A 27,899-nucleotide genomic window follows, 5' to 3' on the forward strand; every position below is an offset into this window, starting at 1 on the left:
TTCTTTGGCATTTTACTTGAAACAATTCCTAAGGTGAACGAAAAGATTAAATAAATTATGAATTATTGGTTGCATCTAAATATTACTTAATTACTTGGCATTTTACTTAATCATACTGACCAAACTTCATTGGTTATTATTAATAATAACCAATGAAGTTTATTATACCGGTTTTTTATTAATAATAACCGGTTATTATTAATAATAACCAATGAAGTTTAATAATATAACCAAAATATAAATTAATAGTAACCAATGAAGTTTATTATACCGGTTATTACTATTAATAATAACCGGTTAAAGTGAATAATTTGCGATATTTCTCACTTTGACCAAAAGAAGTGGCTATTATTAATATTGACCGGTTTGTATTAATAACCGGATTTATTACTTTAATCGAAACATACATAGAATAAAGTAAGATGTACTCTTCTCTTTAATGTAATTCTAATTACTCTTCTAGTATTCTCCTCTTTATTGAAATTATAATTTAATGTAATTTTTTTTGTATGCGGTATTTTTTTATCTGCATCTGAATTAGACAATCAGTTGGTGACGACAAATCAAGATCGAATGACTGAGTGCATATGAAATCTGGTATATGGGTGATTCTCACGAAATATGACGAAATAAATATCTAATACTAAAAGAACTTTTTTTAAAAAAAGTTAATAAATAGCATTACTGTTAGCGTTTTAAAATGACTTTGCACTAGCATTGACTGTTTTGTATAGTTAAAAAATTTAATTGAACTTCAAAATGTCATTTTCCTGGCATGTCCGAAACAATGTTTCCAATAATAACTAGCTCAAAACTTCTCATAAATTTTTCAATACCTATTTTTTTTATTTGAACCGGTGTACGCATTTCTAGAATATATGCAGAGGATTTACAAAATCTTAGTTTAAAATAATTTTTTTCTGTCAATAATTTGTTTGTCCCAAGAAAATCTGTCATTTTCCTGGCTACTTTTATTTAGTGGTTTATAACCAAAATAGATAGAGCCTGCAATCAATATCTTATGTTAATAGATTGATTAGATGCCCTCCTATATGAACATGTTTTGTTGCATGAATAAAGAACCAATTTTCTGGTTCAAAATCTATTTCAAAAAATTTTTCAAGGTGAATAGGTTTTTGTGTTGTCATTTTCCAGGCTTCTTGAAATCCTTCATAACATAAACTACTTAGATTTATCTGAGTTATTTTAAGAAATCCTATCGTTTTCTGTAGAATATAAACGTCTTAGGCCAAGTCTTAGGTCTTAGTGTTACCAGAATTGTTTTTTTTAACTGCTAATACTGTAAGGAGGAAAAGCAAATATTAACCTAATACCTATGTATGATTGTAATATGCTTGAGTGTAATCAAAATTATTTATTTATGTAATGATTGATTATTGTACACAATTTTATTCTGTACATATCAGCAACAAAAAATTTTTTGATTCTTTCTACAGTGGATAAAAAGAATTAATTTAAGCAGTTTATGGTTCATCTAACATAAAGGCCTAAGTTGAGTTACTTACTTTTAACTTAAAATGACTGTTTTTTAAACTTCTAAGCTAAATTATAGATTATTTTGAAGACTTTAAATTTGAAGAAATTTTTTGGTCCGAATTGTCATGTTTAGAAAGAATCACCCATATACAAGAATTTAAGCAAAGTGAAAACTCTTTTCTTTTAAATACTATTAATATAAATTTGTAATTAAATAAAGCAGATCTGGTAAAGCGAAAAAACTTTTAGTTTCAACTATTACAACTAACTGAACTATTTCAATTTTTCTTTTTTACGTGAGAGCTGAGTTATTTAAGGCAACCAGACTTTGATTATAACATGTTGTAAATTGTTTTACAAGTAAATACAAATTATAACTCTTAATAACTCATGGTATTCGCGGATATTGGCTTTAACTTTAAAAAAAAAATAGAAATTAAATGCTTTTATTACCAGTTTACTTAATAAGGTACAGCCCTAATAAACGCTTTTTTTTTACCTGTTCTTTTGCTATTACATTAACTTGGGTTTTAGCAAAGATTTTTTCTTTTTTTTATATAACTTGTTTGTGTAAATACAAAAATGTTCAACCAGGTTTTTATTTAGATATTTCCCAGTTAGCATCACGATTTGTAAAATATTCAGTAAAAATATTATGATATAGCATTTTAGGATAAAAGCATTGACTCATCATTAATTTACGATAAATCAACTATTTGATTGTTTTTTTTTATTTCGCTCAGATTTATCTACATAATATACAATGGTTTTTCTTAAGTACAATAAATTAAAAACCACTTCACAAATTGTTTCTCTGAATATTGCGACGCAAACGTTCATGACTAAAAATTCAAAATTCCAAAACAAGGCTACTCGTCATATTGTTACAAGCATTCGGTTAACTAACTGAATATTATGTGGTGAATCATAAAAATACTGCTGCTTACAAATCTTTATCCATTATAGATCCTTGACTAAAGTAATGAAAAAACGCCAAAATGAGTTTCTAACTGAACACCACATTGTAACGGATAGATAGTCATAGCTAGTAGTATCAGTGTCGGGTTTCCAAATAGGCTATGCAGGTTTGCGCAACTTATGTATCAAAAATCTCTCACTGTATCACCTTATCAAACATACAAGAGTAGTCCTTTGATTTTACTGAGAAGAGAATACACGTCGCAACTTGCTCGGATCAATTGGAATTAGTAATAAGAACAAACATTTTCGTGAATCTCATTATGGCTGTAACTTCATTTCAAGCTGTAATGCTGTGTTTGATTGATATCAAATTTTCGGTGAAACACGGCAAGACTGCTGTGAAAACATTTTCCATGATAAATACAGCCTCTAATGATGGGTGCCAAGCCAAGTCTGCCTGTGATACAAGGCATTTTTTTAAGGTTGTGAAGAGGTCGGTAATAAAACCTTGGCTGGAAGACCACCACGGATGAAAATATAATGCGTGCATCTGAGCAATTTGTTTTAGACCATCGTTTTAGTATCAGTTTAATGGCTCAGACATTAAGAATTCCAAAGAGTACCGTTCACGTTATTGTCAAGAAAAATTTGCAGCTGAGGAAAGTGTGCAAAGAAAAGACCCACTTCCTCCTGACTAGCTTCCAGGACGACTTAAAGGAGTTAATATCCCATTTACACGAGGACTGAAAACAATCTTCTAAAGTTACTAGCCTGAAAAAAGGCTTGCATAATTTACCTCATTCCTGAAGGCGAAAAATTATCATGTGGCACAACAAGCCAATCATCATGCGCCCGATTTCCGACCTGACTCGGAATTGTCTTTACCGGACAAAGTTTCCCTGAAAGTTGGGTAAAAAAATCGTAGGAGAAAAATCAGGTTTTCGTTCCTGTTGTGACGTCACGCACCTGATTTCAGGTGTTGTGTAAATGGAGAATAACAGTTCTTCCGCCGATCTGCATTGCTTATATGACTTTCTCAGGCTGATCATTGTTTTCTGTCTTCTAAGCTCACATGAAAGAACATTATTTCTAGATAGTTGACAACGTAAAAAGTCCTTGTTCCAAGACATTTCATGAAAGGCCTACTATAACGCCTTCAACATCTGGAAATCTCGCTGAAAGTGATGCATCGTAGCTGAGTGGCCTCTTAGGAAATTTTTTAATGGCTTATACTAATTTAGTGAAGTAAATATTTCTTATTTGACTCTACTTTTTGGACAAAGCCCTGTTTAGTGTTGTGTGCCTTCATTACAGACGTAGTTTAGTGTGAGGATAAATGGAAACATCTCGACTTGCCTTCTGATTCCAAGATCATTCGGCAATCTACAAAACTATTGCTCATTAAGCACATCGTTTAATTTATGCAAAATAAGCTCTAAATTTCACCGGTAGTCTTCATTTATATCACATTTTAAAATTCTTTGGCAACTATTTTGAGCAATGTTGTATAATTTGACACTTTCTAAGAACTTAAACACTTCGGAAGACAAATTCGGCGCCTTATGGATATTTCTATGTCCACAACCGTGTTTACCGTCCAGTTCTACAAAAACAGGTCTATGCAAGTTAGACGGGCGATCTCTTATTGCCCGTTTCCATAGCGTTTTTCCTTGCTCTGACCATACCATACTGTCATCAGCGGCATGTAAAATGAGTATTGGTGCAGTGACAGCTCCAATTCTTTCGTCACTGTTCAGATTCGTGTCTGGGTGACGGGTTTGTTGAGCACAAAATGTTTCAAACAAGGGTAGACGTCTGTGAAAATAGGATAGAGGAAACGTTCGTGTGGCATCGGCAATGCTTGTAAAAGGTGCTTCTAAAACAATAGCGAAAGGATTGCTTTGATTACTTTTTGACAAGGCTTCACCAAGTTTGACTGCGATGCCTGTTCCCATGGAGTGACCCCAAATGATGATTCTAGATGCATCCACATACTTTTGCAACCAGAGAAACATTGCCATGGCATCTTCTTGAAGTGTTGAGGCCGTGGGAGAAATGTAAGTGGAGTCGCCGAATCCCCTGGAAAATAAAACATATTGCAAAATGAAGAAGAAATATTAAAAGTAACAAACCGCGGAGAATCATATAGTGTCCTAGGAAAGATAAAGGTAGTTATGTATCTAAAAGAATGCTTGAAAACTCGCCGCCTTACGTTAACAATTCAAAATGCTCAGAATAGAACTTTTTTCTTAACTGACAAGGTAAAAGATTTTCAGCAGCTTTAACGTTTTTCCAGAACGCTGGTAAGCCAACCAGAGGCATTATTTTTTGAGATGAGATAAATTTATTAACGTCTGTTGTCTTTTTTAAAGGGTATTTTTTTTCTTTCTTTTTTTTAACAAAAAAAGTTGTAAGGCTAAGCTTTTATTATAATTTGTTTTGTAGGGAAAAGATACCGTTGTCTATCCCAAGGTATTAACAACATAAAATAAATTTTTACTCTGAGGTACAATTGAGGGATGGTTTATGCAATTTTAAAGCTTAACGCAAGCCTGGACGTTGCTTACAAATGAAGCAGTTTGACAAGATAAGTAATATTACTCACGTAGGCAGTAATAGTGAAAAACAAAATGGGTAATCTAAGCATATTTAATCGTGGTCAAGTGATGAGAGTTCGACGAACGGGTTACTCCATTTTGTAAGTAATGCAGACACTCGAATTTTCACACACATTTGTCAACAGTGAACCATGCGTACGGCGATTGCCAGCCCTGCCAAGGTCAACTACCGTGGACATCAGCGTGTGTATACCAAACAAATTCATCTCCGGGGTACTGGAGTAGGAGAGTCGGTCTGCTGACTGCGCAAAACAAGGCACAGCAATTACTACGGGCATGAGATCACTGCTAGTGAATTATCGAAATATGATAAAATGTTGCCTTATTAAAAACTTCATTCGCTTTAAAAATATATAAGCAGGAAATAACAGTCGACGTATTTCACAAACAGACACCCACCCATTATCAAGACTTACCAGACGACAAAGAGAGGAAACGTAAGTGATTTGTAATATAAAACGAAAAGTTGCCAACAAAAAAGGGAAAAATAAAGGTGAGAAACAAAACTGGGAAAACCACAGTAGCCGAGAAAAAGATGAGAAACAGAACAAGAAAAACCACAATGGCTGAAAAGTGCAAATCAAAATAAAATGTATTTCCACTCGCTATGTTGGTTGGGAAGAAATAATGTCGTTAACCAAAGAATAAGTGCTCATACGAATAAAGCAAGATTACAGGATATCAAGATAGACTGATGTGACTGAGGTTGAAATTGAATTTATGCCGAAGATTCCAACAATATGCAGAAATTAATGCATAATATCTCGTACTCTTGATAACGGATAGATATATCCGTTATCAAGTAATGTGTTACCGCTTCAGTTTCTTGGGATTATTTATTTCAGATTCGCTTTGAAACATGCGGCGTAAATCGCATGAAGTGAGGCATCCTTCCTGTCACCAGAGGACTCCTCAAGCTGGTGGAAGTGGCATTCTTGTCAGAGACTGCTCACATGGACTAAAATAAGATCCTTAATACGTGCGAAGTCGGCTCTCCAAGTCAAAATTACTGTGATATCCATGACAACCACCCATTTCTTTATGTTTGTTTTCTAGAACCTACTACAGAAACTGTCTGTCAACAAGACAATGTACCGTGTCATTGGTCCCAAATTGTACCGCAATGGTTGGATGAACATTCCACTGACCTGTACATCAATCAAGGATGCAGCTGAGAGAGACGTTCGAGTATCTTCTATCAAATATTGATTCATTGTTTAAGAGATTATTCAAGAGCACTTCCCATTGCAATGTCTTGTAGAGTCCATACCAAGATAAATCTCAGAGATCAGTAAACTGGAAGGTGGTGTTACTAGACATGAACTCAATAGCTCTCCAATGCATATCTTAATTTGAAGCCAAAATTCAGAGATTTTTTTAAAAGCTAAGATGGTAGGTGACAGAAGAAGAAAAATTTTCATTTACCCTACATTGACCACTTTTTGTAGCTAATGAGGAAAGCTTAGATTTTCAGAATTTCCAGTGATCAGCCAAAACAACAATTTAAGGTAAACTTAATTTATCTGATTCTACCTGCTTTTAAAAGTTTCTTGCACAATTAATAGATTTATATCTACATGTTGCAGTTGTTTGTAGTGGTGATCAAAGTAAAATAAAATATTTTTAAAAAAACTATACAGAATCAACAGAAAAGTTGTGATTACGATCTCTGGTTACCCATTGGTCAAATGCTTTTTCTTTCTGGATTGACTCCGTTAAACTCCACAACATTTCAAATCATGAGTTGCAAAAACTGTCTCAATTGATGTATGTCGTCAGATTGATTTTCATATCCTGCCTATGTACGTGTTTCAAGACTTCACAAAATACTTTTCCTTCTTAACAATTCATATTTATATTAAAATTACCTTCAAACCAGTAATTGTACGTTATTAATTAAAATACTTTAAAATATTATTATGTAAATACATTAAAAATGCCTGCTAGTGAAAATAAAACGAAAAACAGCAGCGATCGCCATAGCAGCACTTGCAATGACGACGCATGCTCACTCTCTACTATTACTCTTGAACACAGTTGAAAAGTGGGTGGACGCCATCAAATCCAAAGCAAGACCCATTTTGCCAATGTGTAATAACAAATTGTTAAATGATAACATTTACTATGACTCCTAATATTCAAATCGAATCGAAATCAATCCTAAATCGGAACAAATTAGCAAGTATATACATGTCAAATTTCTGTTTATGTTTTCGAATTATTGAGTTTTTGTGATGATCAGGAACATTTAAAATATAATTTAGAAAACGAGAATTAGTACATTTAATTACTTAACCCTTACCACACTGATATCGCCACTGAGGTGCCATCAACAATCACCACACTCAAGTTAAATTTTTTTATACCTTAATAATTAGTAGCCACATTATTTGAACAATAATCGCTTATATAATCTTTTCTTTGTCGTTGCAAGATTTTTGTCGAATATGTAAATAGTTGCATATATTTTCTCTGTTATTTTCTATTTTTATTGCACCTGCGGAAATATTAATATTATTCTGATCCCTGTAAATATTATTATATTCTAATCTAGTTTAATCTGAATTACGTTTAATTTCCTATCGATTTCATAACATGTTCAACGGACTGGTTTCCCACTCATGACTTTACTATTTGGTGCTTGGCACCCATTTGGTGCTTGGCAGAATTGAGGAAAAACATTTCCCAATTCTGCCAATTTTTCCCAATTCTTCAAGAATTCGACTCCCACTTCACACATTCTCCCAGTATGTGTCTGAAAATCCGACGAATCGCTGCAGCGCACTGAGATTTGAGCTATGTTCTAATGTTAGTGCTGATTAGTATGATTTAGTGCTTCAAGTAGTATTTTGAGTATTTTAGTATTTTAGTATTTGTAGTATTTTAGTGATTCAAGTAGTATTTTGAAGTACTCGGAATGCAAAGGATTCACATTTTTCTGAAAAGTAATGATTTTGGATCATGGAACCTGGTTAAAGAATTTTTGAAAAAGAATGCTGTAATTGTATTAAACCTGTAATTTACCTGTAATCAAAAGTTACAACATGGGCACACAGCGGATTTCTCGTCAATACACCGTACATGCTTCTCCTGTATGGAGCAGATCTTGACTCAGCACTTCCATGAAGGTATAGAATAACAGGTTGGTCATCATTATCAAATGATGAAGGAACGTTGAGGGTAAAGTTCGCACTCTTCGGAAGTATGTGCCACACGCCAAGGAGTTCTCCAGTTGAAGTTTCTACGAAGAAGTGTTTTGTGTTGCTTAAACCATATTTTTCAGGGTCAGACAGGGCCTGGAATTTTTTTAATGGCATTAAACATCAATCTGTTTTAGACCAAGTATTTCAAGCAAATATTGAGTATAAAAATTAAGAAATACATAACATGTTTTAAAAAACTATTTAATATCTTAGATTACCGTGAAAAAAACTGCAAGGTTTCATTTTGACACATAAGAAACATTACGTGTCATAAATTAAAGCTTGATTTACTATCAGCCAAAGTTTTTATCCTTGTATGTTTATATATATATATATATATATATATATATATATATATATATATATATATATATATATATATATATATATATATATATATATATATATATATATATATATACACATACAGTACCGGTCAAAAGTTTAGACTCACTTCTATATTTTTCAAAGCTTTCAAAAATAATTATATATTTCTAACTTAAACTTGCAATTTATCAAATATTTACGTCAACAAACTTCACAAAATCTTATTTCCATTTAAAACTGTTTATTATTTTTTCATTTTGTATCTATTCTGTAGTTGCTTACGAAATGAACGAAAGTACACGTAAATACTTATTCCATAAGAAATGTAATTTATTTTTAAAAGATTCATTAATTTTAATTTATAAACAATTTACTTTTCATCTTCTTTTCTAAGGTTCATTATAAGTTAATTTCATGTACATAACACATTTCAAATATTGATATGATAGCCTTAATTTGCCAGAATTACTTGGACATATTAATAACAAAAGTTAACATTTTTTTATATAATTTATTACAGAAATATGTGTCAAATGCCAGATATAAGTGCATAAACAGGTTTAGTTACTATTGCTCTTCATGGTTAAGGCTATTAAAGTAGACAAATTGCCCTTAAAAACTAATATTTCCCACACCACTATTGTCAGAATTTTGCAAAAGAAGAAAGAAACTGATCAAAATAAGAGCCACCAATGGTCAGGGAGACCTACAATAATATGCAAACGTGAGGATAAGTTTATCTGCACTCAAAGTAAGCGGCAGCGGTCTCGAACAACACCAGAAATTCGTGAGATTGAAGATTACTAGGCGGAAAACTGTGTCAATAACTACTGTACAACATCGACTTCATGACAATGATTTAAATGGTTGCGCAGCTGCTAAAAAACCTCTTTTGAAGAAACAAAACATAGTAAAACGACTGCAATGAGTTAAAAAAACATGTTAACTGGTCTTTAGAACAGTGATCAAACGCTTATTTACTGACGTGTCAAAATTTGAGTTGTTTGAAAGAAAAAGAAGGCAGTATGTTCGTCGTTTAGTTGGTGAGCATATGACATATCAATGTTTACAACCAACTTTTAAGCATGGTGGAGGTTCAGTCAGGGCCCGATTAACCTCTGAAAATAGGGGAAGCATAATAGGATTTTGGGGCGCCCCTAACTTGAGCAAAAGAAACTTTTGATATTTTTCACCCATAAACAATACATTTTAAAGAGGGAAGAACCATGTGAAAACTATTAGAACCTTAGAAAGGAATACAGAGATCCTATGCAATCATGTTGGACCCTTCTTTACGTGCTTTATAAAGCACGTAAAGTAGGGTCCAACATGTATAGTAGCCAACTATATATAGTAACAAAAACATGAGGGAGTAGCTAGCACATATGTTGAAAAAATTTAAATATTTCACTAAATTAAATTATAAAGTTACTTGTTGTTATACGAAAGGTTCTTTGCAAGAAGAGTCTCTTTTTTTATGCCAATTTCTTTACTAGCGGCAAAACAACACAAAGCATCCCATTTTTTTTCTTTTCGAGAGTTTTTGTTGGAGTCATTTTTTTTTCTTATTTCTTTTATTATTAATATTTTTTTTTGGCTACAAAAAATAAGAAATTGGGCCCTTAATTTCAGTCATTTGGGGGCCCCCCTAGAATTTAAAAGGGGAAGCACTTGCTTCCTGTGCCTTTTCGGTAATCAGGCCCTGGGTTCAGTCACAGTTAGGGGATGTTTTACCGGTGACAAAGTTGGGGATCTTGTAAGAATAGAGGGAATTATAGATTTAAAAAAATATTATCACAGACTATTGCAGCGTTACTCTTTTCCACGTAGACAGAGAATCGTTGGTCAAGTATTTGTTTTTCAGCAAGATAACGATTTGTAGCATTCATCGAAACTGTGTAGAAACTAACTACATTGCATCAAAAGAAAAGTACAGAAAGAAAAAAGTTCTGAAATACAAGGATTGGTCCCCTCAATAATCCGATATTAATCCTATTGAGCTATTGTGGGATGAACTAAATTATGAATTGTTAGAAAAATGTGATGTACCAATCAAACCAAATTTTGGGAATCTTTACTTAGTTGTTGGAATCAGATCTCAACTACAACATTGCAAAAGCTAATAGAAAGAATGTCAAAAATATTCACTGCTGTGATTAAGGCTAAAGGAGTATATATCAAATAATCCAAGATTAGACGAAAATCATAAGTTATGGATAAAATTATAGCATAACTTATCGCATAAGTGTATCTATAAATATCCTATGTCAAAATAAAGTTAATTTGTTGTGATTTTCAGTTTAAAAACTTTGCTGCTTATTCATTTTTAAAAATTCAATAGTGAGTTTGAACTTTTGACCAGTACTATATATATATATGCCATTAGGACAGTATGTTTACTAGCAGTTGCATCATATAAAAGCCATGCGAATTTGGATTGTCCCGCGTTTTATTTAGAGATTCTGAATGGGAGCTAGCTGTAAGATTTTCTTTATCGCAATTGAATTTCATCTAAAAAGGATAATTTAACCATCTCTAATCGGTTTAACAAAGGGCGCCATAAGGACTCCAGGGAATTTTTGAAAATCTTTAATGAGTATATTTCCAAATATTAGATCAGAGAATAATTTTTTGTTTGAAATTTTGATTTTTTATGGCTTTTTGTGAAAGGACGATTTCAACATCGTTAATTAGAGAATCTATTTTAAGATGCTATGAATTAATTCCACTGAAATTTCAGTATGTTGTTCAGTACTTTATTTTTCAAATTTATTTCTGTGAAGCAAAGGCAATCGAGTAAACCAAAATACATCAATAATATAAGTAGTTGTATGCTAATCAGAATTAATGCATTTCGAATATTTTTTTTATAAATAAGTTGCAGTCACATTGGATATTATCAACTCATTTTCAGCGCTAACTCCTTACCACATTTTTTTTTAAAAAAATATTCTTTACATTACTACAAAGTGTTGAGTAAACATAACGGTAGTAGAGAGTGGGGTAAGCTAAAAAAATTTTCAAATACTGATCAATCAATATTAAGGTCAGTAAAACTATTAAAAAAATAATTTGTCAAAAACAATATAATCGCAAAATTATCAAATGTTTTCCATAAATCTATAAAATATTTAGATGTCATAGAAATCAAAAACATTTTAAAATAATAGCTCCATTAATAAATAATAGCTAATAAATGATATCTCCACTAATAAATAATGGCAAAGCTCCATTATAGTAACTCCATTATTTCATTTTTTAACTTTACTTCTGTGTAACAAAGACTTTTGGGTTAATACAATAATATTATAAGTAGTTGTAAGTTAATCAGAATTTATGCATTTGAAATATTTTTTTTAAAGTAAGTGGGCAGTGACGTTATGTATTATCTACTTAGTCTTCTTAGCGCTAATTCCTAATCACTTTTTTCGAAAAAAGATGCTTTTTACATTACTACAAAATGTTACGTAAACGCAACGGTAGTAGAGAGTGGGGTAAGATAAAAAAAAAAAAATTTTCAAATACATCAATCAATATTAAAGTGCAGTAAATTATTATACAAAATTTTATAAAAAAAAATATTAAAAAACAATTTGCCAAAGCATAATATAATCACAAAATTATTAAATGTTTTTCCTAAATCTATGAACTATTTAGATGTCATGGAAATCAAAACCATTTTAAAGTAAAATTTATCAAGCTAACAAGCAAATAGTAAAGCGTAAGGTTTGTAGTACCTTTACAAAAAGGGCATAAGTTGACAGCTAGCTATGATAAAACAGTGGATAGGAAAAAACATTGTCTTGTGATTTATAGCTTTATACCCCTGCCAATTAAAAATAGAATTAAATGAATAATCCCCCCAAAAAAACTGAAGAGTTAAGATATAATCAGATTAAAAACTTTATTCGTTTCAAAAATAAATAAATAGCAAATAATAGTCAACATGTTTCAAGCGCTTCAAAAATAGACGCCCATTTTCAAGAATTGCCAGACGTGAATGAGACAAGAAGTTATTCACTTTTGGTAATTTTTAATAATAGGAGCCTGTTTTTGAGCTCTTGAAACATGTCGACTGTTATTTGCTATTTATTTATTCTTGAGTCAAGTGAAGTTTTTTAATCAGGTAATAATATCAGGTTAAAAATAACAATGATTAAAATACAAATATAGATTAACGGGGTTGACACGAGCGACTAATCATAAATTTATTAAAAAAAGATTAAAATTAGCCTTATACTAGCATGTTTTTTTTTGAAGCTTAGTTATTATAAGAAGACACAAAGTATGTTTTAGTCTGTGGTGGTTGGTTGTGTCCAGGAGATGAATAGACGGAGCTTACATTTTAATTAGTAGTTATTTTAATATTTAATTATAAAGTACAAAAGGAGAAATATAAAATAAGAGCAGTGCGTCTACAATGGCAATTAGGCTTTTTCTTTGTGTGAAAATGACAGAGACAGTTACTGATCGTAACTGTCGCGGTTACGATTAAGTTAAGTTCAGTCGCCGCACACTCCCCCGCCAGTATCAGGGTACTGATACTGTGGTGGTTGGTTGTGTCCAGGAGATGAATAGACGGAGCTTACATTTTAATTAGTAGTTATTTTAATATTTAATTATAAAGTACAAAAGGAGAAATATAAAATAAGAGCAGTGCGTCTACAATGGCGGTTATGCTTTTTCTTCGTGTGAAAATGACAGAGACAGTTACTGATCGTAACTGTCGCGGTTACGATTAAGTTAAGTTCAGTCGCCGCAAGTCTAAAATATGAATAATTTGATATATAAGTCATAGTGGTAGTTACGATTAAGTAATTAAAGATATTATAAATAAAGAAGAATGAATTGAGTTTCTATTAGATTTTTGGTCATTCGTGGCACTCAGTGCTATAACTAAAAAAAATAATTTGATTGAATTATATATTTTAAATAAAAAAGTAGTAATAATTATTTTTCACAAATATAATTTTTTGTTGCTGTATGTGTAATGCTGAAAAAAGTCAGATATAAACTTCCATTTTTTAATTTTTTTTGTCCTTCATTGTAATGTGATATTGAAAGGAAATTTTTCCTTAAAGGTCATCTTTGACACGTTCTTCACGTCATTCCCATTCTACTACGCATTTTTTCAGGTTCCTTTGTTGCAAAAACGCTTTCTTCAACTCATGTCTTTTCAGCTTCGAATTTTTTTGCATTTTAAATTACCTTTCAATATTATTATAAAATTACACATGCCTTAGCACTTAGTATTCTTAGGAAAAGTCAAATGTTAATTATAATTTGAAAAAAAATTATTATTAATTTTTTTTTTTTTTTTTACAAATTCTTGTTGATTAGAGATGCCACGCGACTAAAAATGTAAAAAGATGTAGAAACTCAATTCATTTTTATTTATTTATAATATCTTTAAGTAGTCAATTGTAACTACCATTAGGACTTCAAATTATTTATGTTTAAAGCAAAATCAATCTTCGTTTTCTTGAAGATGGGTGATCTTCAACTCGCGAGTATTCCACCCTTAATATTTATAACTTTCTTACAGCTAAACAATAAGCATGAACTTAATGTCTGCATTTTCTCTTACGCTGATTTACTATATACTGCTATTATTGCAGTTATCCATCTATTATTGCAGTTGTCCATCTATTATTGCAGTTGTCCATCTGTAATAATAAGTATTAGTAAAATGCTATTATTACAACTGGCATTATCTTATATTAAGATGTGGTGTGTCTGCTCCGCGGACAGCGAACCAAAGGAAGAAAAAAAACTGACCATCCTAAATAAGTTTTGGATTCAATAAATGGTGAGTAATAAAATTCAAAATTTTATTAAAACAGATTAAAATTAGCAACTTTTTACAGAATTTTTTTTCCTGTTTAATATTGAAAGTGAATACGAAGACTTGGACTAAGTTGATTTCGATAATAGTAAGCAAAAAAAAAAGGACCACCCTGAATGACTTTTGATCTAATGACCGTTTTGATCAAAGAAGTCATATAAAGTTCGATTTCTCAGGAGACTTATTTAACCGATATTGCTCAAATTTTGTATTTTGCCATGTAAAATTGTGTTCTTCAAAATTATGCAAAAAAAAAAAACTACATTGCGATTTAAAATTTTTCAACCATTATTAAATAAAATCATTAAAAAAAATTTTAAATATTTACTAAAAGTTTTTTTTTCTGCATGGAATAATCTTTGGATAAACGAATTTTATAATTGTCTGTAAAAAATTTTCAATTTTCTTAAAAAGTTCTCGAGATTAAGTGAAATACACAAAAAGGGTAAAATTAACATTATTAGGGTTTCAAACTTTGGAGCGCTCTCCTGACCAAACTATTGGGACCATATTTCCCTGATTGCTGGTACCCCCTATTTGGGGTTCAGAAATCTTAATCGGTCGTGAAAAAAAAGACATGTTTTTAAAATTTAGATAATTTTAAGTCTAATACTAGGATTCTCTGAAGATTATTAAGTCTAAAATTTTATAAGTTCTTTTAACGTTGATTATTAGATTTTAAAAACTATTAGAAATGTTCATTAATTTATTATTTGAGAAAGACTTGCTTAATATCTATAAAGATAAAAATTTATCAAATGGCGTAATCAGAATTCCAAATCTCTCTCTGGTATAATGCTATCAAATAAAACTCATTTGATTATTTTCACTGGGGAAAATCAACCAATGATTATATGCTTAATCAACTTAAATCTTATCTGTTACCTTTCTGTTTATTCCACAAAAGCAAATTAAGAATTGACAATTACATACTTACATTGTTATTTTATTATTATAATTATTATTATTATTAAAGGCACGCTTTTAAACCTAACCACGGTAGCATAATTTACAAAGTCAATCTGCAGCGCAATCTTCATAAATTCTAATTTGTCGGCGGCTCTAACACAATCAGATAGAGACTATTATTTTTATAACCATCGTTGAATAGCCGAGCCAATTTAGGGTTTACAACTACCAACGTCCAACTTCGTAGCCTTGTAATTTTGAACCCAATCCAGAAGACAAGGGAATTCCAGGCTCAAGTATTGGAATACATTTGCCTTCGTGGAAGACTTTTTGATGGAACTAACCTGCGTTTGCGTTACATGGTGAAGAAAAACATGAAGACCTCCCATGGTTAGCCTGACAACAAGGGGACTCTAACCCATGATCTGTTTACAGCTGAGGATATTTTACGTCAACACTGTGGTCAGTGTGAGCCGGTGGCGAAATTGGTATTGATCAGCCATCCCTGGGATTCGTACATGGTTCACCTCATTGGAAGGCGAGCACTCAAATTCCTGAGCCACCACGTCTCTCAGAGACTTATTATTGTAAAAATTCGGCGTAATCTATCATGTGCGCAACAACGCAAAAAAATGTTGTTAAAACAATTACATTTTTTCGTGCATTTCAAATGAATGGAATTAGGAAATTTAAAATGGGACAAATTCCTATAGAGTCTATAACTATTGTATATATTAACAAGCAACAGGAGTTTTCAGAAACTAAGAATTTATTTATTAATTTTTTTCTTATTTCTTTGGATTCTTTTTTTTTTTAAAAAAAATTCCAGTTAATTAAAGAACATTATTTGGAATTATCGAAAGTCATTACTTTACCTTTGCTAATATATCTGCAGATCGGTAAAATAAGTTTAGCTACTAAAAACGATTTTCCAGTTTCTCCTCTCAGTAATATTTTAGGCTTGCTAAAAAAAAAATCTGAGATGAAAAATAATCTTCTGGTGCCGTCATTTTTAATTTAAGATGAAAAATAACCTGCTAATTATGAATCTCATAAATTATATACAGTTACACTCCGATTCAAAGAGCTTCTAATTAACAAATTTCACGATTTGACAAATTTTTCCGCTTAAAATAAAAGCAAAAACCCCATTTAACGAATAATAACCCGGATTAACGTATTATTTCAACAATAGAAGAAAAATTCTTTGGAACTCTTCCGATAAAATAAAAAAAATTTTAACGGATTTTTTTCTCCAAATATTTTGATATCTTTGAATAAGTTTATGATAAGTTCGGAGATAAGATATGGAGTCAACTTTTGTGATGCTCTTTATTTTATGAGACAATTTCGGAAAAAGTGTGTTTAAAAAGTAGGATTTCTGAGTGTCCAAGTAAAATGAACTAGTAACATTCAAAACTCACTGTAATTTCAGTCGCTGAATGAAAAGTGTACAATTTTAGGCTGTTCCATAAGCTAAGTTAATAAATTTCACAGTATTATGTATAACACCAACTTAATGATTAACGTTATCAGTTCTGATGAGTTCGTTATATTGAGGTCTGATTACTCATTTTAGTATTCAAGCTTGACAACTCTTTCGGATTTTGTGAAAGATTTTATTCTTATATTTAATGTGGTAGCAACTTTTTTTGCATTCATGCTTGATTCCTTGTTTTAACAAATTTGATTAAATGTACTTTTAACTACCATTACATTTAAATAGTTTCAACATACACGAAGAACACCTCATACTTATCTTATAATGTTTTAAAAGATGGCGAAAAAAGAATTAAGTATTCGCCAACAATATTGCTTCCATAGTTATTTTACTACCAATGAAAAAAAAACTTTTTCGAAGAACAAAGAAATTGGTAAGTATGATACTCTATACCCCAAATAAATTCGCTTAACTGTAAAGCGGAATGTCCAAAAAATGACTTATGATTTAAAAATCAATTAAAAAACGAACAGAATGCGGGGTTTAAAAAGATCGGAAATAGAGGACAAAAAGAACTTATAATGAAAGCATTTCGTTTCCAGCTTGATTTTAAGAAAAATATTTCTGACTGCCACTATTCATAAACAGTTACAGTATTATGTTTTATAGTGCGGCTTTGAGGAGAACTCCTCCAAACTGAAAGTCTGGGACTGTCTGCTGCTATGGTAACAAGCGAGAGCACATTTCTAATGGGGGTGCAATGGAAGAATGAAGGATTCGATTAGTTTACTCACGCCGACCTATGCCAAGATTAAGACAATACTATTCACCCCTCACTCCTGTTCGAAGTGACTTTTCCTCGTAACCATAGTACCCGCCACGAAGCGAAACTGGCGTCTGGAGGAGTTCTTCTGAAAGTCGCACTATACATAAGTAATTGTTATAAAAGCGATACCTGGAATGGCCAGTCAGCAAAGTGCAGATAGACAGCTGTTCTTCTAAACCAAGGACAGAAATAGAACCAAGCTGGGACGCCCAAGTAGAATACGAACAGTAAAGTGAAGAGAGTTCTGACCACCCAGGGTTGACTGAAGATTCTCCAATTCCTCTTGTGAGAAAAAATATCTGCATCCAACAACCTCTTCGAGAATGCTTGACCCATCATGAAGAAAGGTGATTCCAGCATCCCTGAAAAAGTGACAACCAACTCATTGAAAGAAATGGTTCCATAAAGAAGTGTTGGCTTAAGACGCCAATGTCCTCATTTAAGAAACATTCCTTTTATAATAATAAAAAATGTGGAGGCGTATTTATTTTATTTTTAGAATTTATCATGCAGAAACAAGCTAGTACTGACTATCATAATATTTAGCATATTTACTTTTAAATGGATCTAAAATTATGAAAAACTAATTGAATCGATGAATCCGAAAGTCAGTCATTTCACCTTTATATTAAAAACTGAGATTTTTGCAATATTAAGTTCAGCTGACGTGGATACATAGCTAGGTTATAAAATATTCATTTATAACTACTTGGTATAGTATATTTTGTGTAGTAAAAAAAAGCTCTCAAGCTGATACTTATCGATTCAGTTTTATTCCCTTCTGTAAAATTAGAATTGTGATTCGGATGTGAAGATTTCAAATCTGAAATTAATTTTGTTTCTAAATTGTCCCCTCCACTTTGTCAATCATTTTCCCACTTCACCATACCTCCTATTCCTTCTTTCTCTTGCCACACTATATTACATAAACATATACTCAGAAAGAAAGCACTACATTATTGTCCAAAACTTCTAATTTTGTTTTTAAGCTTTGGCTATGTGCTTTAATGATATTTTTAGGTTAACAATAATAATGATTGATTGTATACTTATTTTAATGAAAGACAAACAAATAAAAGGAAAAAAAGGTTAATCTGCTGCTTTTTAGTATTTTCATTTTAAACAAAATGTATGTAGTTATCCTTCGCTTTACCCATTCCCCCTAGCCCAAATTTCAAAGAACTCTTTCCCTTCAAGTATAACATCATTTGTAGTACTGCGAATATAAAAGTAATATTTACAGTGAAATAACTGAGGACTAGAAATAGAAAACGACCTAAGTACCAAAACAAAAAAATATCAAAACTAATTTTTTTACAGAAAAATGACCCGAAAACCAAGCTAAGCATCGTGGAGAATACCCTAAGTGGGAACTTAAGCAGTAATAGTTTAAACATTGGTCAGATCGCGTTATTTGAATATGCCATTCATATAAACAAAAACAATTCTGTCAATTAAACATATCCATATTGATACCGCCACTCAATGTTGATTTATAAATATCCTCGATTGCTAAGTATTCTTTAGAATATTACTTATTGATTGATTTACATCCTAAAAATGCCACTTACTTGCTTCTTCCACTAAACTGTTCTTGTGTGACCAGCTTTTTAAACATTGTTATTTCAAGAAAATACGTACGATTTCTTAAAGGAATAGGAAATATAAATTTTCAGATTCATAAACATTAATGTGGTGTCTCAAAATAAGAAGATCCTATTGCTACAACTATTATAACCGTGGAGATTTTTTGATTGACTTATGATAGTGAGATGTAGCTCAGGGAATAGAATGCTCGCCTCCCAATGAGATGACCCGGATTCGAATCCAAATGATGGCTGGTTGATATGAATTCCGCACCCGGCTCGCACTGACCACAGTGCTGACATAGAATATTCTCAATGGTAGACGGATCATGGATTTGAGTCCCCTTGCCATCAGGCTATCCGTGGGGGGTTTTCGTGGTTTTTCTCCCCATGTAATGCAAATGCGAGTTAGTTCCAAATGAAAGGTTTTCCACGAAACCTTTTTCATGATGACGAGAGTATATCTTTTCCTTATTTTGTTTTCTGCTTTTCAATTTTTTTAAATGATAATAAAAAGAAATTTAACAATTATTATTTTTATTTATTTTTCTTCTTCTTTTTTTATAAATCTTTATTATATTTCTTTCTATGTTTTCTCTACATTTTGAACAAGAGTTATGGCTCGATAAATATATTAAGGAAGGGATTGACATTAAAACTTATGTGTTGTACAAGATAATTTTTAGAAGGTGGCCAAGCTGGTCACTAAAGGCGACTTGTAATAAATAATTATAAAAAAATTTTTTTTTTTTTTTGGATAAATGAATTTTTTATGAGCAAAAAGCTTTAATTTCCTGTAACTAGTTTTAGAGGTATAGCAAAATGCATTAAGGGAAACATTAAAAATAACATTGAGGGACTAAAATCTACATTAAGGGATAAATATCAACATTAAGGGACAAAAATTAACATTAAGGGACTAAAATCAACATTAAGGGACAAAAATTAATATTAAGGGACTGAAATCAACATTAAGGGACTAAAATCAACAATAAGGGACTAAAATCAACCTCAAGGGACTAAAATCAACATTAAGGGACAAAAATTAACATTAAGGGACTAAAATCAACATTAAGGGACTAAAATCAACATTAAGGGACAAAAATTAATATTAAGGGACTAAAATCAACATTAAGGGACTAAAATCAACATTAAGGGACAAAAATCAACCTCAAGGGACTAAAATCAACATTAAGGGACAAAAATTAACATTAAGGGACTAAAATCAACATTAAGGGACAAAAATCAACATTAAGGGACTAAAATTAACATTAAGGGACTAAAATCAACATTAAGGGACAAAAATTAATATTAAGGGACTGAAATCAACATTAAGGGACTAAAATCAACATTAAGGGACAAAAATCAACCTCAAGGGACTAAAATCAACATTAAGGGACAAAAATTAACATTAAGGGACTAAAATCAACATTAAGGGACTAAAATCAACAGTAAGGGACAAAAATTAATATTAAGGGACTAAAATCAACATTAAGGGACTAAAATCAACATTAAGGGACAAAAATCAACCTCAAGGGACTAAAATCAACATTAAGGGACAAAAATTAACATTAAGGGACTAAAATCAACATTAAGGGACTAAAATCAACATTAAGGGACAAAAATTAACATTAAGGGACTAAAATCAACATTAAGGGACTAAAATTTACATTAAGAGATTCAAAACCAATAAGTTACCGTCTGCACCAATTAATTAAATTAAAAACTATTCCGCAATACATTATAGGATTGCAAGTTCGAGCATGAGAATTCAATCATACGTGAAAACTTAGCCATAAATGTAGTGTTTTATTTATTTATTTATTTTTCAGTAGAAAACAGTTTTCTTTCTTTTCTGATAAAAAAAATTTGAAACGTTGGTAAAACAATTTAAGCAAATTCTACAAAAAAAATTTAATTCGTATGTGACTATGATTGAATATTACTATACTATACACTGCTTATTGAAATTCATTAATTTTATATCCCATAGCTAACGAAGCAAAGTCATTAAGAAATCAATATTCTCTTTTAAAATATCTTTCCGAAAAGGTCAAAATAGTTTGATTAAATATATATGTAATCAACCTTTTGACATTTAAGGTACGAACTGATTAAAAAGAAAGTAATAACTTTCCATAAAAAATTTCGAAAATACTTTATTAGAGTTTTTATGGGAAGGAAAAATAAAAATTCTAATTACTTTTTCATATTCAGTTATTTAAAAAAAAATACTTTTAGGTTGAACATTATCAAAATTATATCATTGGAATTTAGTTACGCAAATCATGAATATCAAAGTAATAAATGTAATATTTACTGATATGCAATAAAACACTATAATAAATTCAGGAAAATAATATAGCCGTCTATATTAAATTTTACGATTTGAAGTATAGCTATGATTTCTGATGTAGGATTATTTTGTGGTATTAAATAAATATCGTTGAGGCTGTGCTGTACTCAAAATTATTTTCTTTTAAATTTTATTTAAAAAAATCTATATAAAACTATTGCCAGCCAATGCAACTTTTTATGTAATCCATTTTTAAAGTCGGACTTTCAAAATTTGATTTCTCGAGAACTATTCGACCGATTTTGTTCAAATTTTGAATTTTGTTATATATTTTAAAATGATGCAAAAATTTATATACCTTACAATTCAAAGTCTTTCCGACTATTACCATATTAAATACAAAAGTAATATCATAATTTTTAAAAGCAAATTTCAAGAATTATCTTTGGATAAACGAATTTTATTATTGCATACCAAACATTTTAGATTCGCTTAAAAAGTTCTCGAGATACGGCGAAAAATTGAATAGTAACATTTAGAATTCTAAACTATCCAACTGCCCTTCCTGCCCATATTATGAGGACTAATTTTTTTCTAAATTGCTCCTACCCCATTATATTTTGGGCTAAGTTATTAATTCATCCAAACCCGGCGAGAAAAGAAGTATGTTTATTCAGAAAAACTACATTTTTGCGTCTTATTTCATAGCTTAAATTATCTTTCGCATTAATTAATTAGCTTATTTAAAGTTAGGCTCTTGATCCATAAAGATTGAGTCTTGGTACGTGAAAAATTATCAATCGTGTCCTCCTTTTTTTGCTAATTGTACAAATGGATTTTTAAAAAAAAGCGATGGAGTACTTCAATCTGAGGAAATACAGCAAAGTAGTTCTAAAAGAAAAAGCTTTTATTAAATAACGTCAAAATTAAATACCATGATGCATTATTATTTTTAAAAAAAGACTCGACTTTCAAAGTTGTTAATGAAAACAGATTTTTAAAAAAATTGCGTTGCTTCCATTATTCGAATATTTCGATTATACGAAGCAGGTTCGGATCTATTTGCTTCTGATAATCGAGGCTCTACTGTATATTGATTAAAACAAAGATTGAAATGGGATCTCAGTCGTAAAATTGTATTCGATATATTTGAATCGATCCAGATCTAGAAAACCATATTATATAAAATATCTTTTTTGTTTGTATAATTATCTTCAGTTCGATTGTTTTATTTTAATGGAATTTCATAACTTTAAATAGTTATATGAATTTAATGATATATAATGAAATTTACTATAGAAGAGAATAGGAAAAGGATGGTATACTTCTCGTAATAATATTTTTTTAAATTTTATTTATCTACTTTATTATAATATCTTGAAACATTTAAAGCACTTAAACATAAATGTGATGACAAACTATGAAATATTAAATTCATAAACTAGGTAAAATAGCAACAAAATAATTTTATTCCCTCCCGCATGATCTAGAAAATAAAATGCGTACATAATCACTATCTTATTTCCCAAGTCTCATAATTTTTATAATGGAATAACAGCTCTAAAATAAAATTTTTGTATTTCATAGAGTAAAGTTTATTGAAGATAAAATTTACGCAAATCACTTTTATTTACAAATAGTCATTAACTAATCATTTATGTAAGATTTGCTTTTAGTATAAAGTTACAACAAAACCTTTCGAAACTGATTTATACTATCAACTTTAAGGAATCATTCATGCAAAAAACTGTTTTCAATGCTATCAAGTAATGGTAATAATTCATGTAAAAACTATTTTCAATACTATGAAGTAACGCAACTATTCGTGTAAAAATTGTTTTAATACTATCAAGTTACGAATCATGCCTGTAAAAACTATTTTCAATGCAATCAAGCGCATGGAAATCATTCACGCGAAAGCCATTTTCAGTATTATCAAGTTTTTCTGGTAAAAGTTATTTTTAAGGCAATCAAGTTATGGCAAGAATTAATATAATACTATTGTGTTGTAGAAATCATTCAAATAAAAACTATTTTCAATGCAATCTAGCGAAGGGCAATCATTCTTGCAAAAATAATTTTCAATACTACAGACCCACCTACATTTGAGATAGTTGCGATATATTTTTTTCGTGAAAGTGACCTAAACCAGAAATTTTATAAAACAAATAAATCATTTTTATTAAACTTTTATTAAAACCTAATAAAATAATCATTTATCTATTCAACCTTTTATTCATCATTTTAAATTATTTATATATTGAGGTGAACGAAATTTTTTTTAAATTCTAATCTATTAAAATATCAATACATTATCTTTCCTACAACTAGGAAAGTTATTTTCTGAAATTACGAAAGTTCGGTAGTATTTGGTAGGCAGGGCTTGTTTTAGAAATCCGGATGCTTAAGGCAGAGAACTGTGGCGGACCCCAATGGTCCAAAATGTACACGTTCAAAATGCTTTTAAACTTTTTATATTATAAGTAAATTATGATATAGTAACAAATGTGTGTGCATTTCTTTTTTAATTCATAATTCTCATAGACAATTCTTAAACATTTGTATTATTTAGAGCCCCAGGCATGTGGGGGGCCTAAGGCCGGGCCACTCATGATAAATCACGGCCCGTTGGAGGGTATGATAATATCAAGTTATACGAATTATTCACGTTACAGTTATTTTCAATATAGTCAAGTTACGGCAGTCTTTCATGCAAAAATTATTTTCAACACGATCAAGTAATGTTGATCATTCCCATTAAAAAAAAAAAAATTTCAATAAGCAGGAATAACTTCGCTTGCTTCATGCTTTAATTTAACTGTACTCTTATTTTAAATCTGAACATTTTTAGTATCTTGAAATATTCCGAATAAATCTGTTTATTTCTATTTTAGTATCACTCAAACATATGGAATTACTATTTCGACTTACGGTTTCGAAACTGAAGCTAATAGGCTTAATAGTTAGAGTAAATGAGCGTTTCCTGGAATGTAAAGTTATTACAAGTTATTCTGTTTCAGAATGTTACGCTCCGTTTCAATTTCCAGGGAAGCAAATGTGATTTCCATTTTTAAGAAAGCCGACAAATCCTTTTAAGGAATTACTTCAGAAGTCTTCACTAAAGTTCACGCATCAAAATGGCGAATGTTCTAAAAGTAGAGTCATCGCGGCGTGAAATGGAAGAATATTTATATATATATGTATGTATAAAAAACAAGTTCGGATCGTGAAATTTTCGCAAACACGTTGTAGAAACATCTAAATGAATATTTCAGAGATTTTGCAAAAGTTTCAAAAGAGGTAGATTATGCTGACACAACTGTTAAATTAGTTCTGGCATCCAATTCCAGAAAGTATTTTGAGATAATAATTTATTCAGACATATCATCGCTAAGAGTATTAAAGATTCTGTAAACAGTACAAAATACAGAAATAAAAGAACAGGACACATGCACGTTTATTGATTTAGTCATGCAGCTAAAATGGTCAATCACATTTATAGGACTATTTTTTCAAAATAGTAAACAATGGTAAAACAATTGTTTTTGTTGTTAGCACAAAACAATTCTATACTACACTGTCAGAAATTTTTCGGCAAAAATGCGTACATAGCAATTTATTTTATAGTTATTTCACCACATTCAACCAAAACAGTAACCGTAAATCAATAACCATTAAAAAGATGATATTCAAACTGTTGAGTATGAGAAAAAACGTTTATTGATTGTTTTATCCTAATACGGTTAAACAACCAGAATTCTAACCGAGCCAACTAGGCCCACCATATGAAGTCATTTTTTTTCGAGCACATATTGGTACTTACTGTAGTTGAGCACGATAATCGGTTAATCTTGCAACCGGCTGAATAGGAATTCGAATCCCAGCGTTCATACTACAATATTTCGTTCATTCCTTCAATACACTAAGAATTTCCACTGTTCTGCACTCTTCAATCGATGACCCTGAACTAATAATTAGAAACTATGCTGGTCATAAATGGTTACAAAACCGTATAATTTGGTTTCCACGGTTTTTAACCGTACGAGATGTAGACAGTTTCAATACCTTAAAGGTAAAAAATGTTCCTAACTATAAACTTTATGGTTAATCGGATGGACAGACTGCTGCAGGTTAATTTACCGTAATTTCAACATGAAAATTCTAACAGTGTAACTCTAAAAAAGACACTCATTCTTTCAACAGTAAATGTTTTGAAGATTTTACGTAGAAAAAGTCATGTTTGCACAGTTTAAAAGATCATGATTGAAACTTTTAGAAATTGTGTCCTTTTTACCCATGCAAAATTTGCATCGACCAAAATGAGCGTAGGAAGTGAAAAAATTTTTCCCTTCCCTTATACCATTATAATTTAAAAAAGCAATCTAATATAAATATCGATTTCAAAATTGCTGGTCTCCTTATTTCGATCGATCTGAATTTTGTATGGGTAAAAATGACACCGTTTCTAAAAACTTCAAAAGCATGATCTTTCAAATTATGCCAACAGTTTTGCTATGTAAAACCTTCCAAGACATTTGCTGTTAGAAGAATTTTTTTTTAGTTAGAAGTGTTTTCATATTTTTATCCAACGTCTGTATATATTGCAATAAGTAGTAAGTACATTGCAGTAATACTCTGCAGAACTTAATACGTTTTGTGGGAAAATTTCTTCGAATGGTAACAAAGTTTAAATTTTAATGCATGATTATAGTATTTTTAGTAGTTTTTTTTTTTATTTAGTTAGATAGATATTTGTTTCGTAAATTAGATTTAAATAGTAAAACAATTCTTTTAGTATTAGAATTGTTTGTAGACACAAATATGGAGAGAAAAAAACTATTACATCCATATCCATCTCCCGCAAACAAAGACGATTTTTAGCAATTACAAGTCATTTATGGAAAATTTCCTCTTTAATCACGGTATTTAAATTAAGTAGTACTAGCAATAAACGAGATTGTCTGCTCTCCTAAATAAGAAAAATTGCCATTTTGATTGCAAAACTTACTCCCTTGCTAAATAAAACAAATAGATTATAAACAAAACTAAAGGCGATAAGAATAAAAATACGCAATTAAAGTATCGACCATAAGCATATCGATTTAAAAAAGAAAAAAATAAATAAACTAAACATAACTTGTTTATTCTACCTCATTTTAAACGCAAATGTTATTATTAGATTCAACTTTGCTTCGTTTATTTGCTCCATTTATTATTCATTATTATATGATCACTTTTAAAACAGAATGCATTACGAGTTTGCAAACAACGAAAACGATCTTACCATAGATGCAGACTATTTCTTAAGGCATAACTTCAAAAACTACCTGATATAGATTTTAAGAAACATTCATAAATGGCAACAGAAACTAAAAGAAAAGATGAAAGAAAAAAACTTTTTGGGTGAACTTTTTTAATAATTAGTTTATTTATTTTCTTCGGAAAGAAGCGTGGCTGCCCTACTTTAATGCGAAACCTGTTTATTCTAAATAGCCACTGACGCAATAGTAATGTATAGGGATTTTTACATATAATTCGTAAAAAGAGAGGGAAAAAAACTAGTTGTCAATCATTTGTCTGCTTCCAAGTTCAGCGGTATCCTGCAGACCCAGTGGCCCTTTCGTTCTCATTTAATTGGCATTAACCCTATTCGAATACAAGTGAAATCATTGAGAACTCCTGTACTCTTTCCATAGATTACGGTTAATGAAATTTTCAAACGGTAATTGATATTTCTAAAGAATATTGCATAAGTCATGCTGTGAAAAGTTCGAAAAGCAAATTGAATCAAGATAAACCTCTAGCGTTTCATATTTTTCAATTAAAAAGGAATTTTAACTTGTTTGTAAAACTCATTTCATTTTACTACTTATTACGAAAATGAAATGATTAAATTATCGTTTTCCATACATTACAGTTAATAAATATTTCAAACGATAATTCGTATTTCTAAAACGATATTAACAAAGTCAGTTTGCGAAAATTTCAAAGAGCAAATTGAAGGCAAAGCAAATCTCAAATACTTCATATTTATTTATTACTTACAATTTTTTTTAAAAATTTCGCTTCTTTGAAATATTTACTTCATTTTATTATTTATTGCGTGCATAAAATGACATTCATTTGAAATGAATTTACAGTTTGTATGTAATAATAAAATTTACTCTTTCCATAACTCGCAATTAAGAATCTTTCAGTCAATAATTGATGTTTTTTTAATGTGAAAGTCACACTGTGAAATGTCCCTATAACAAATTGAATTTAAAATTAACAGTTAGAAAATTTTAAAGAAAATATCAACACTTTTAGAATTTTCATTTAAATTGCAGAAATTTTACTTTGTTTTAACTTAAAACTTTATTCTTAAAAAGTGGTAGCAAAAAATGTAGTTTTTGTTACTCTTACCATGAAACTACTATGAACAACAAAA

General features: G+C 30.5%; 1 protein-coding gene across 2 annotated transcripts in view; it reads right to left on the reverse strand.

Moving 5' to 3' along the window:
• Window positions 1-341: 341 nt before the first annotated feature.
• Window positions 342-27,899, reverse strand: part of LOC107447858 (lysophosphatidylserine lipase ABHD12-like) — a 47,346-nt gene continuing 19,788 nt past the window's right edge. The window contains exons 1-4 of one of the 2 annotated variants that reach the window (XM_071177321.2): window positions 26,754-27,369; window positions 17,717-17,949; window positions 8,061-8,332; window positions 342-4,497 (exon numbers count right to left, since the gene is read on the reverse strand). In XM_071177321.2, the coding sequence (XP_071033422.2) occupies window positions 3,861-4,497; window positions 8,061-8,332; window positions 17,717-17,947 (1,140 nt within the window). In that variant the 5' untranslated portion in view covers window positions 17,948-17,949; window positions 26,754-27,369 and the 3' untranslated portion in view covers window positions 342-3,860. Of the gene's footprint in view, window positions 4,498-8,060; window positions 8,333-17,716; window positions 17,950-26,753; window positions 27,370-27,899 lie in introns of those variants that run through there. The other variant, XM_016062889.4, reaches the window with a different exon arrangement.

The sequence above is a fragment of the Parasteatoda tepidariorum genome, chromosome 2 (assembly GCF_982258835.1).
Source record: "Parasteatoda tepidariorum strain Cologne lab strain chromosome 2, Ptep-v5.0, whole genome shotgun sequence".
In the NCBI taxonomy this organism is placed as follows: Eukaryota; Metazoa; Arthropoda; class Arachnida; order Araneae; family Theridiidae; genus Parasteatoda; species Parasteatoda tepidariorum.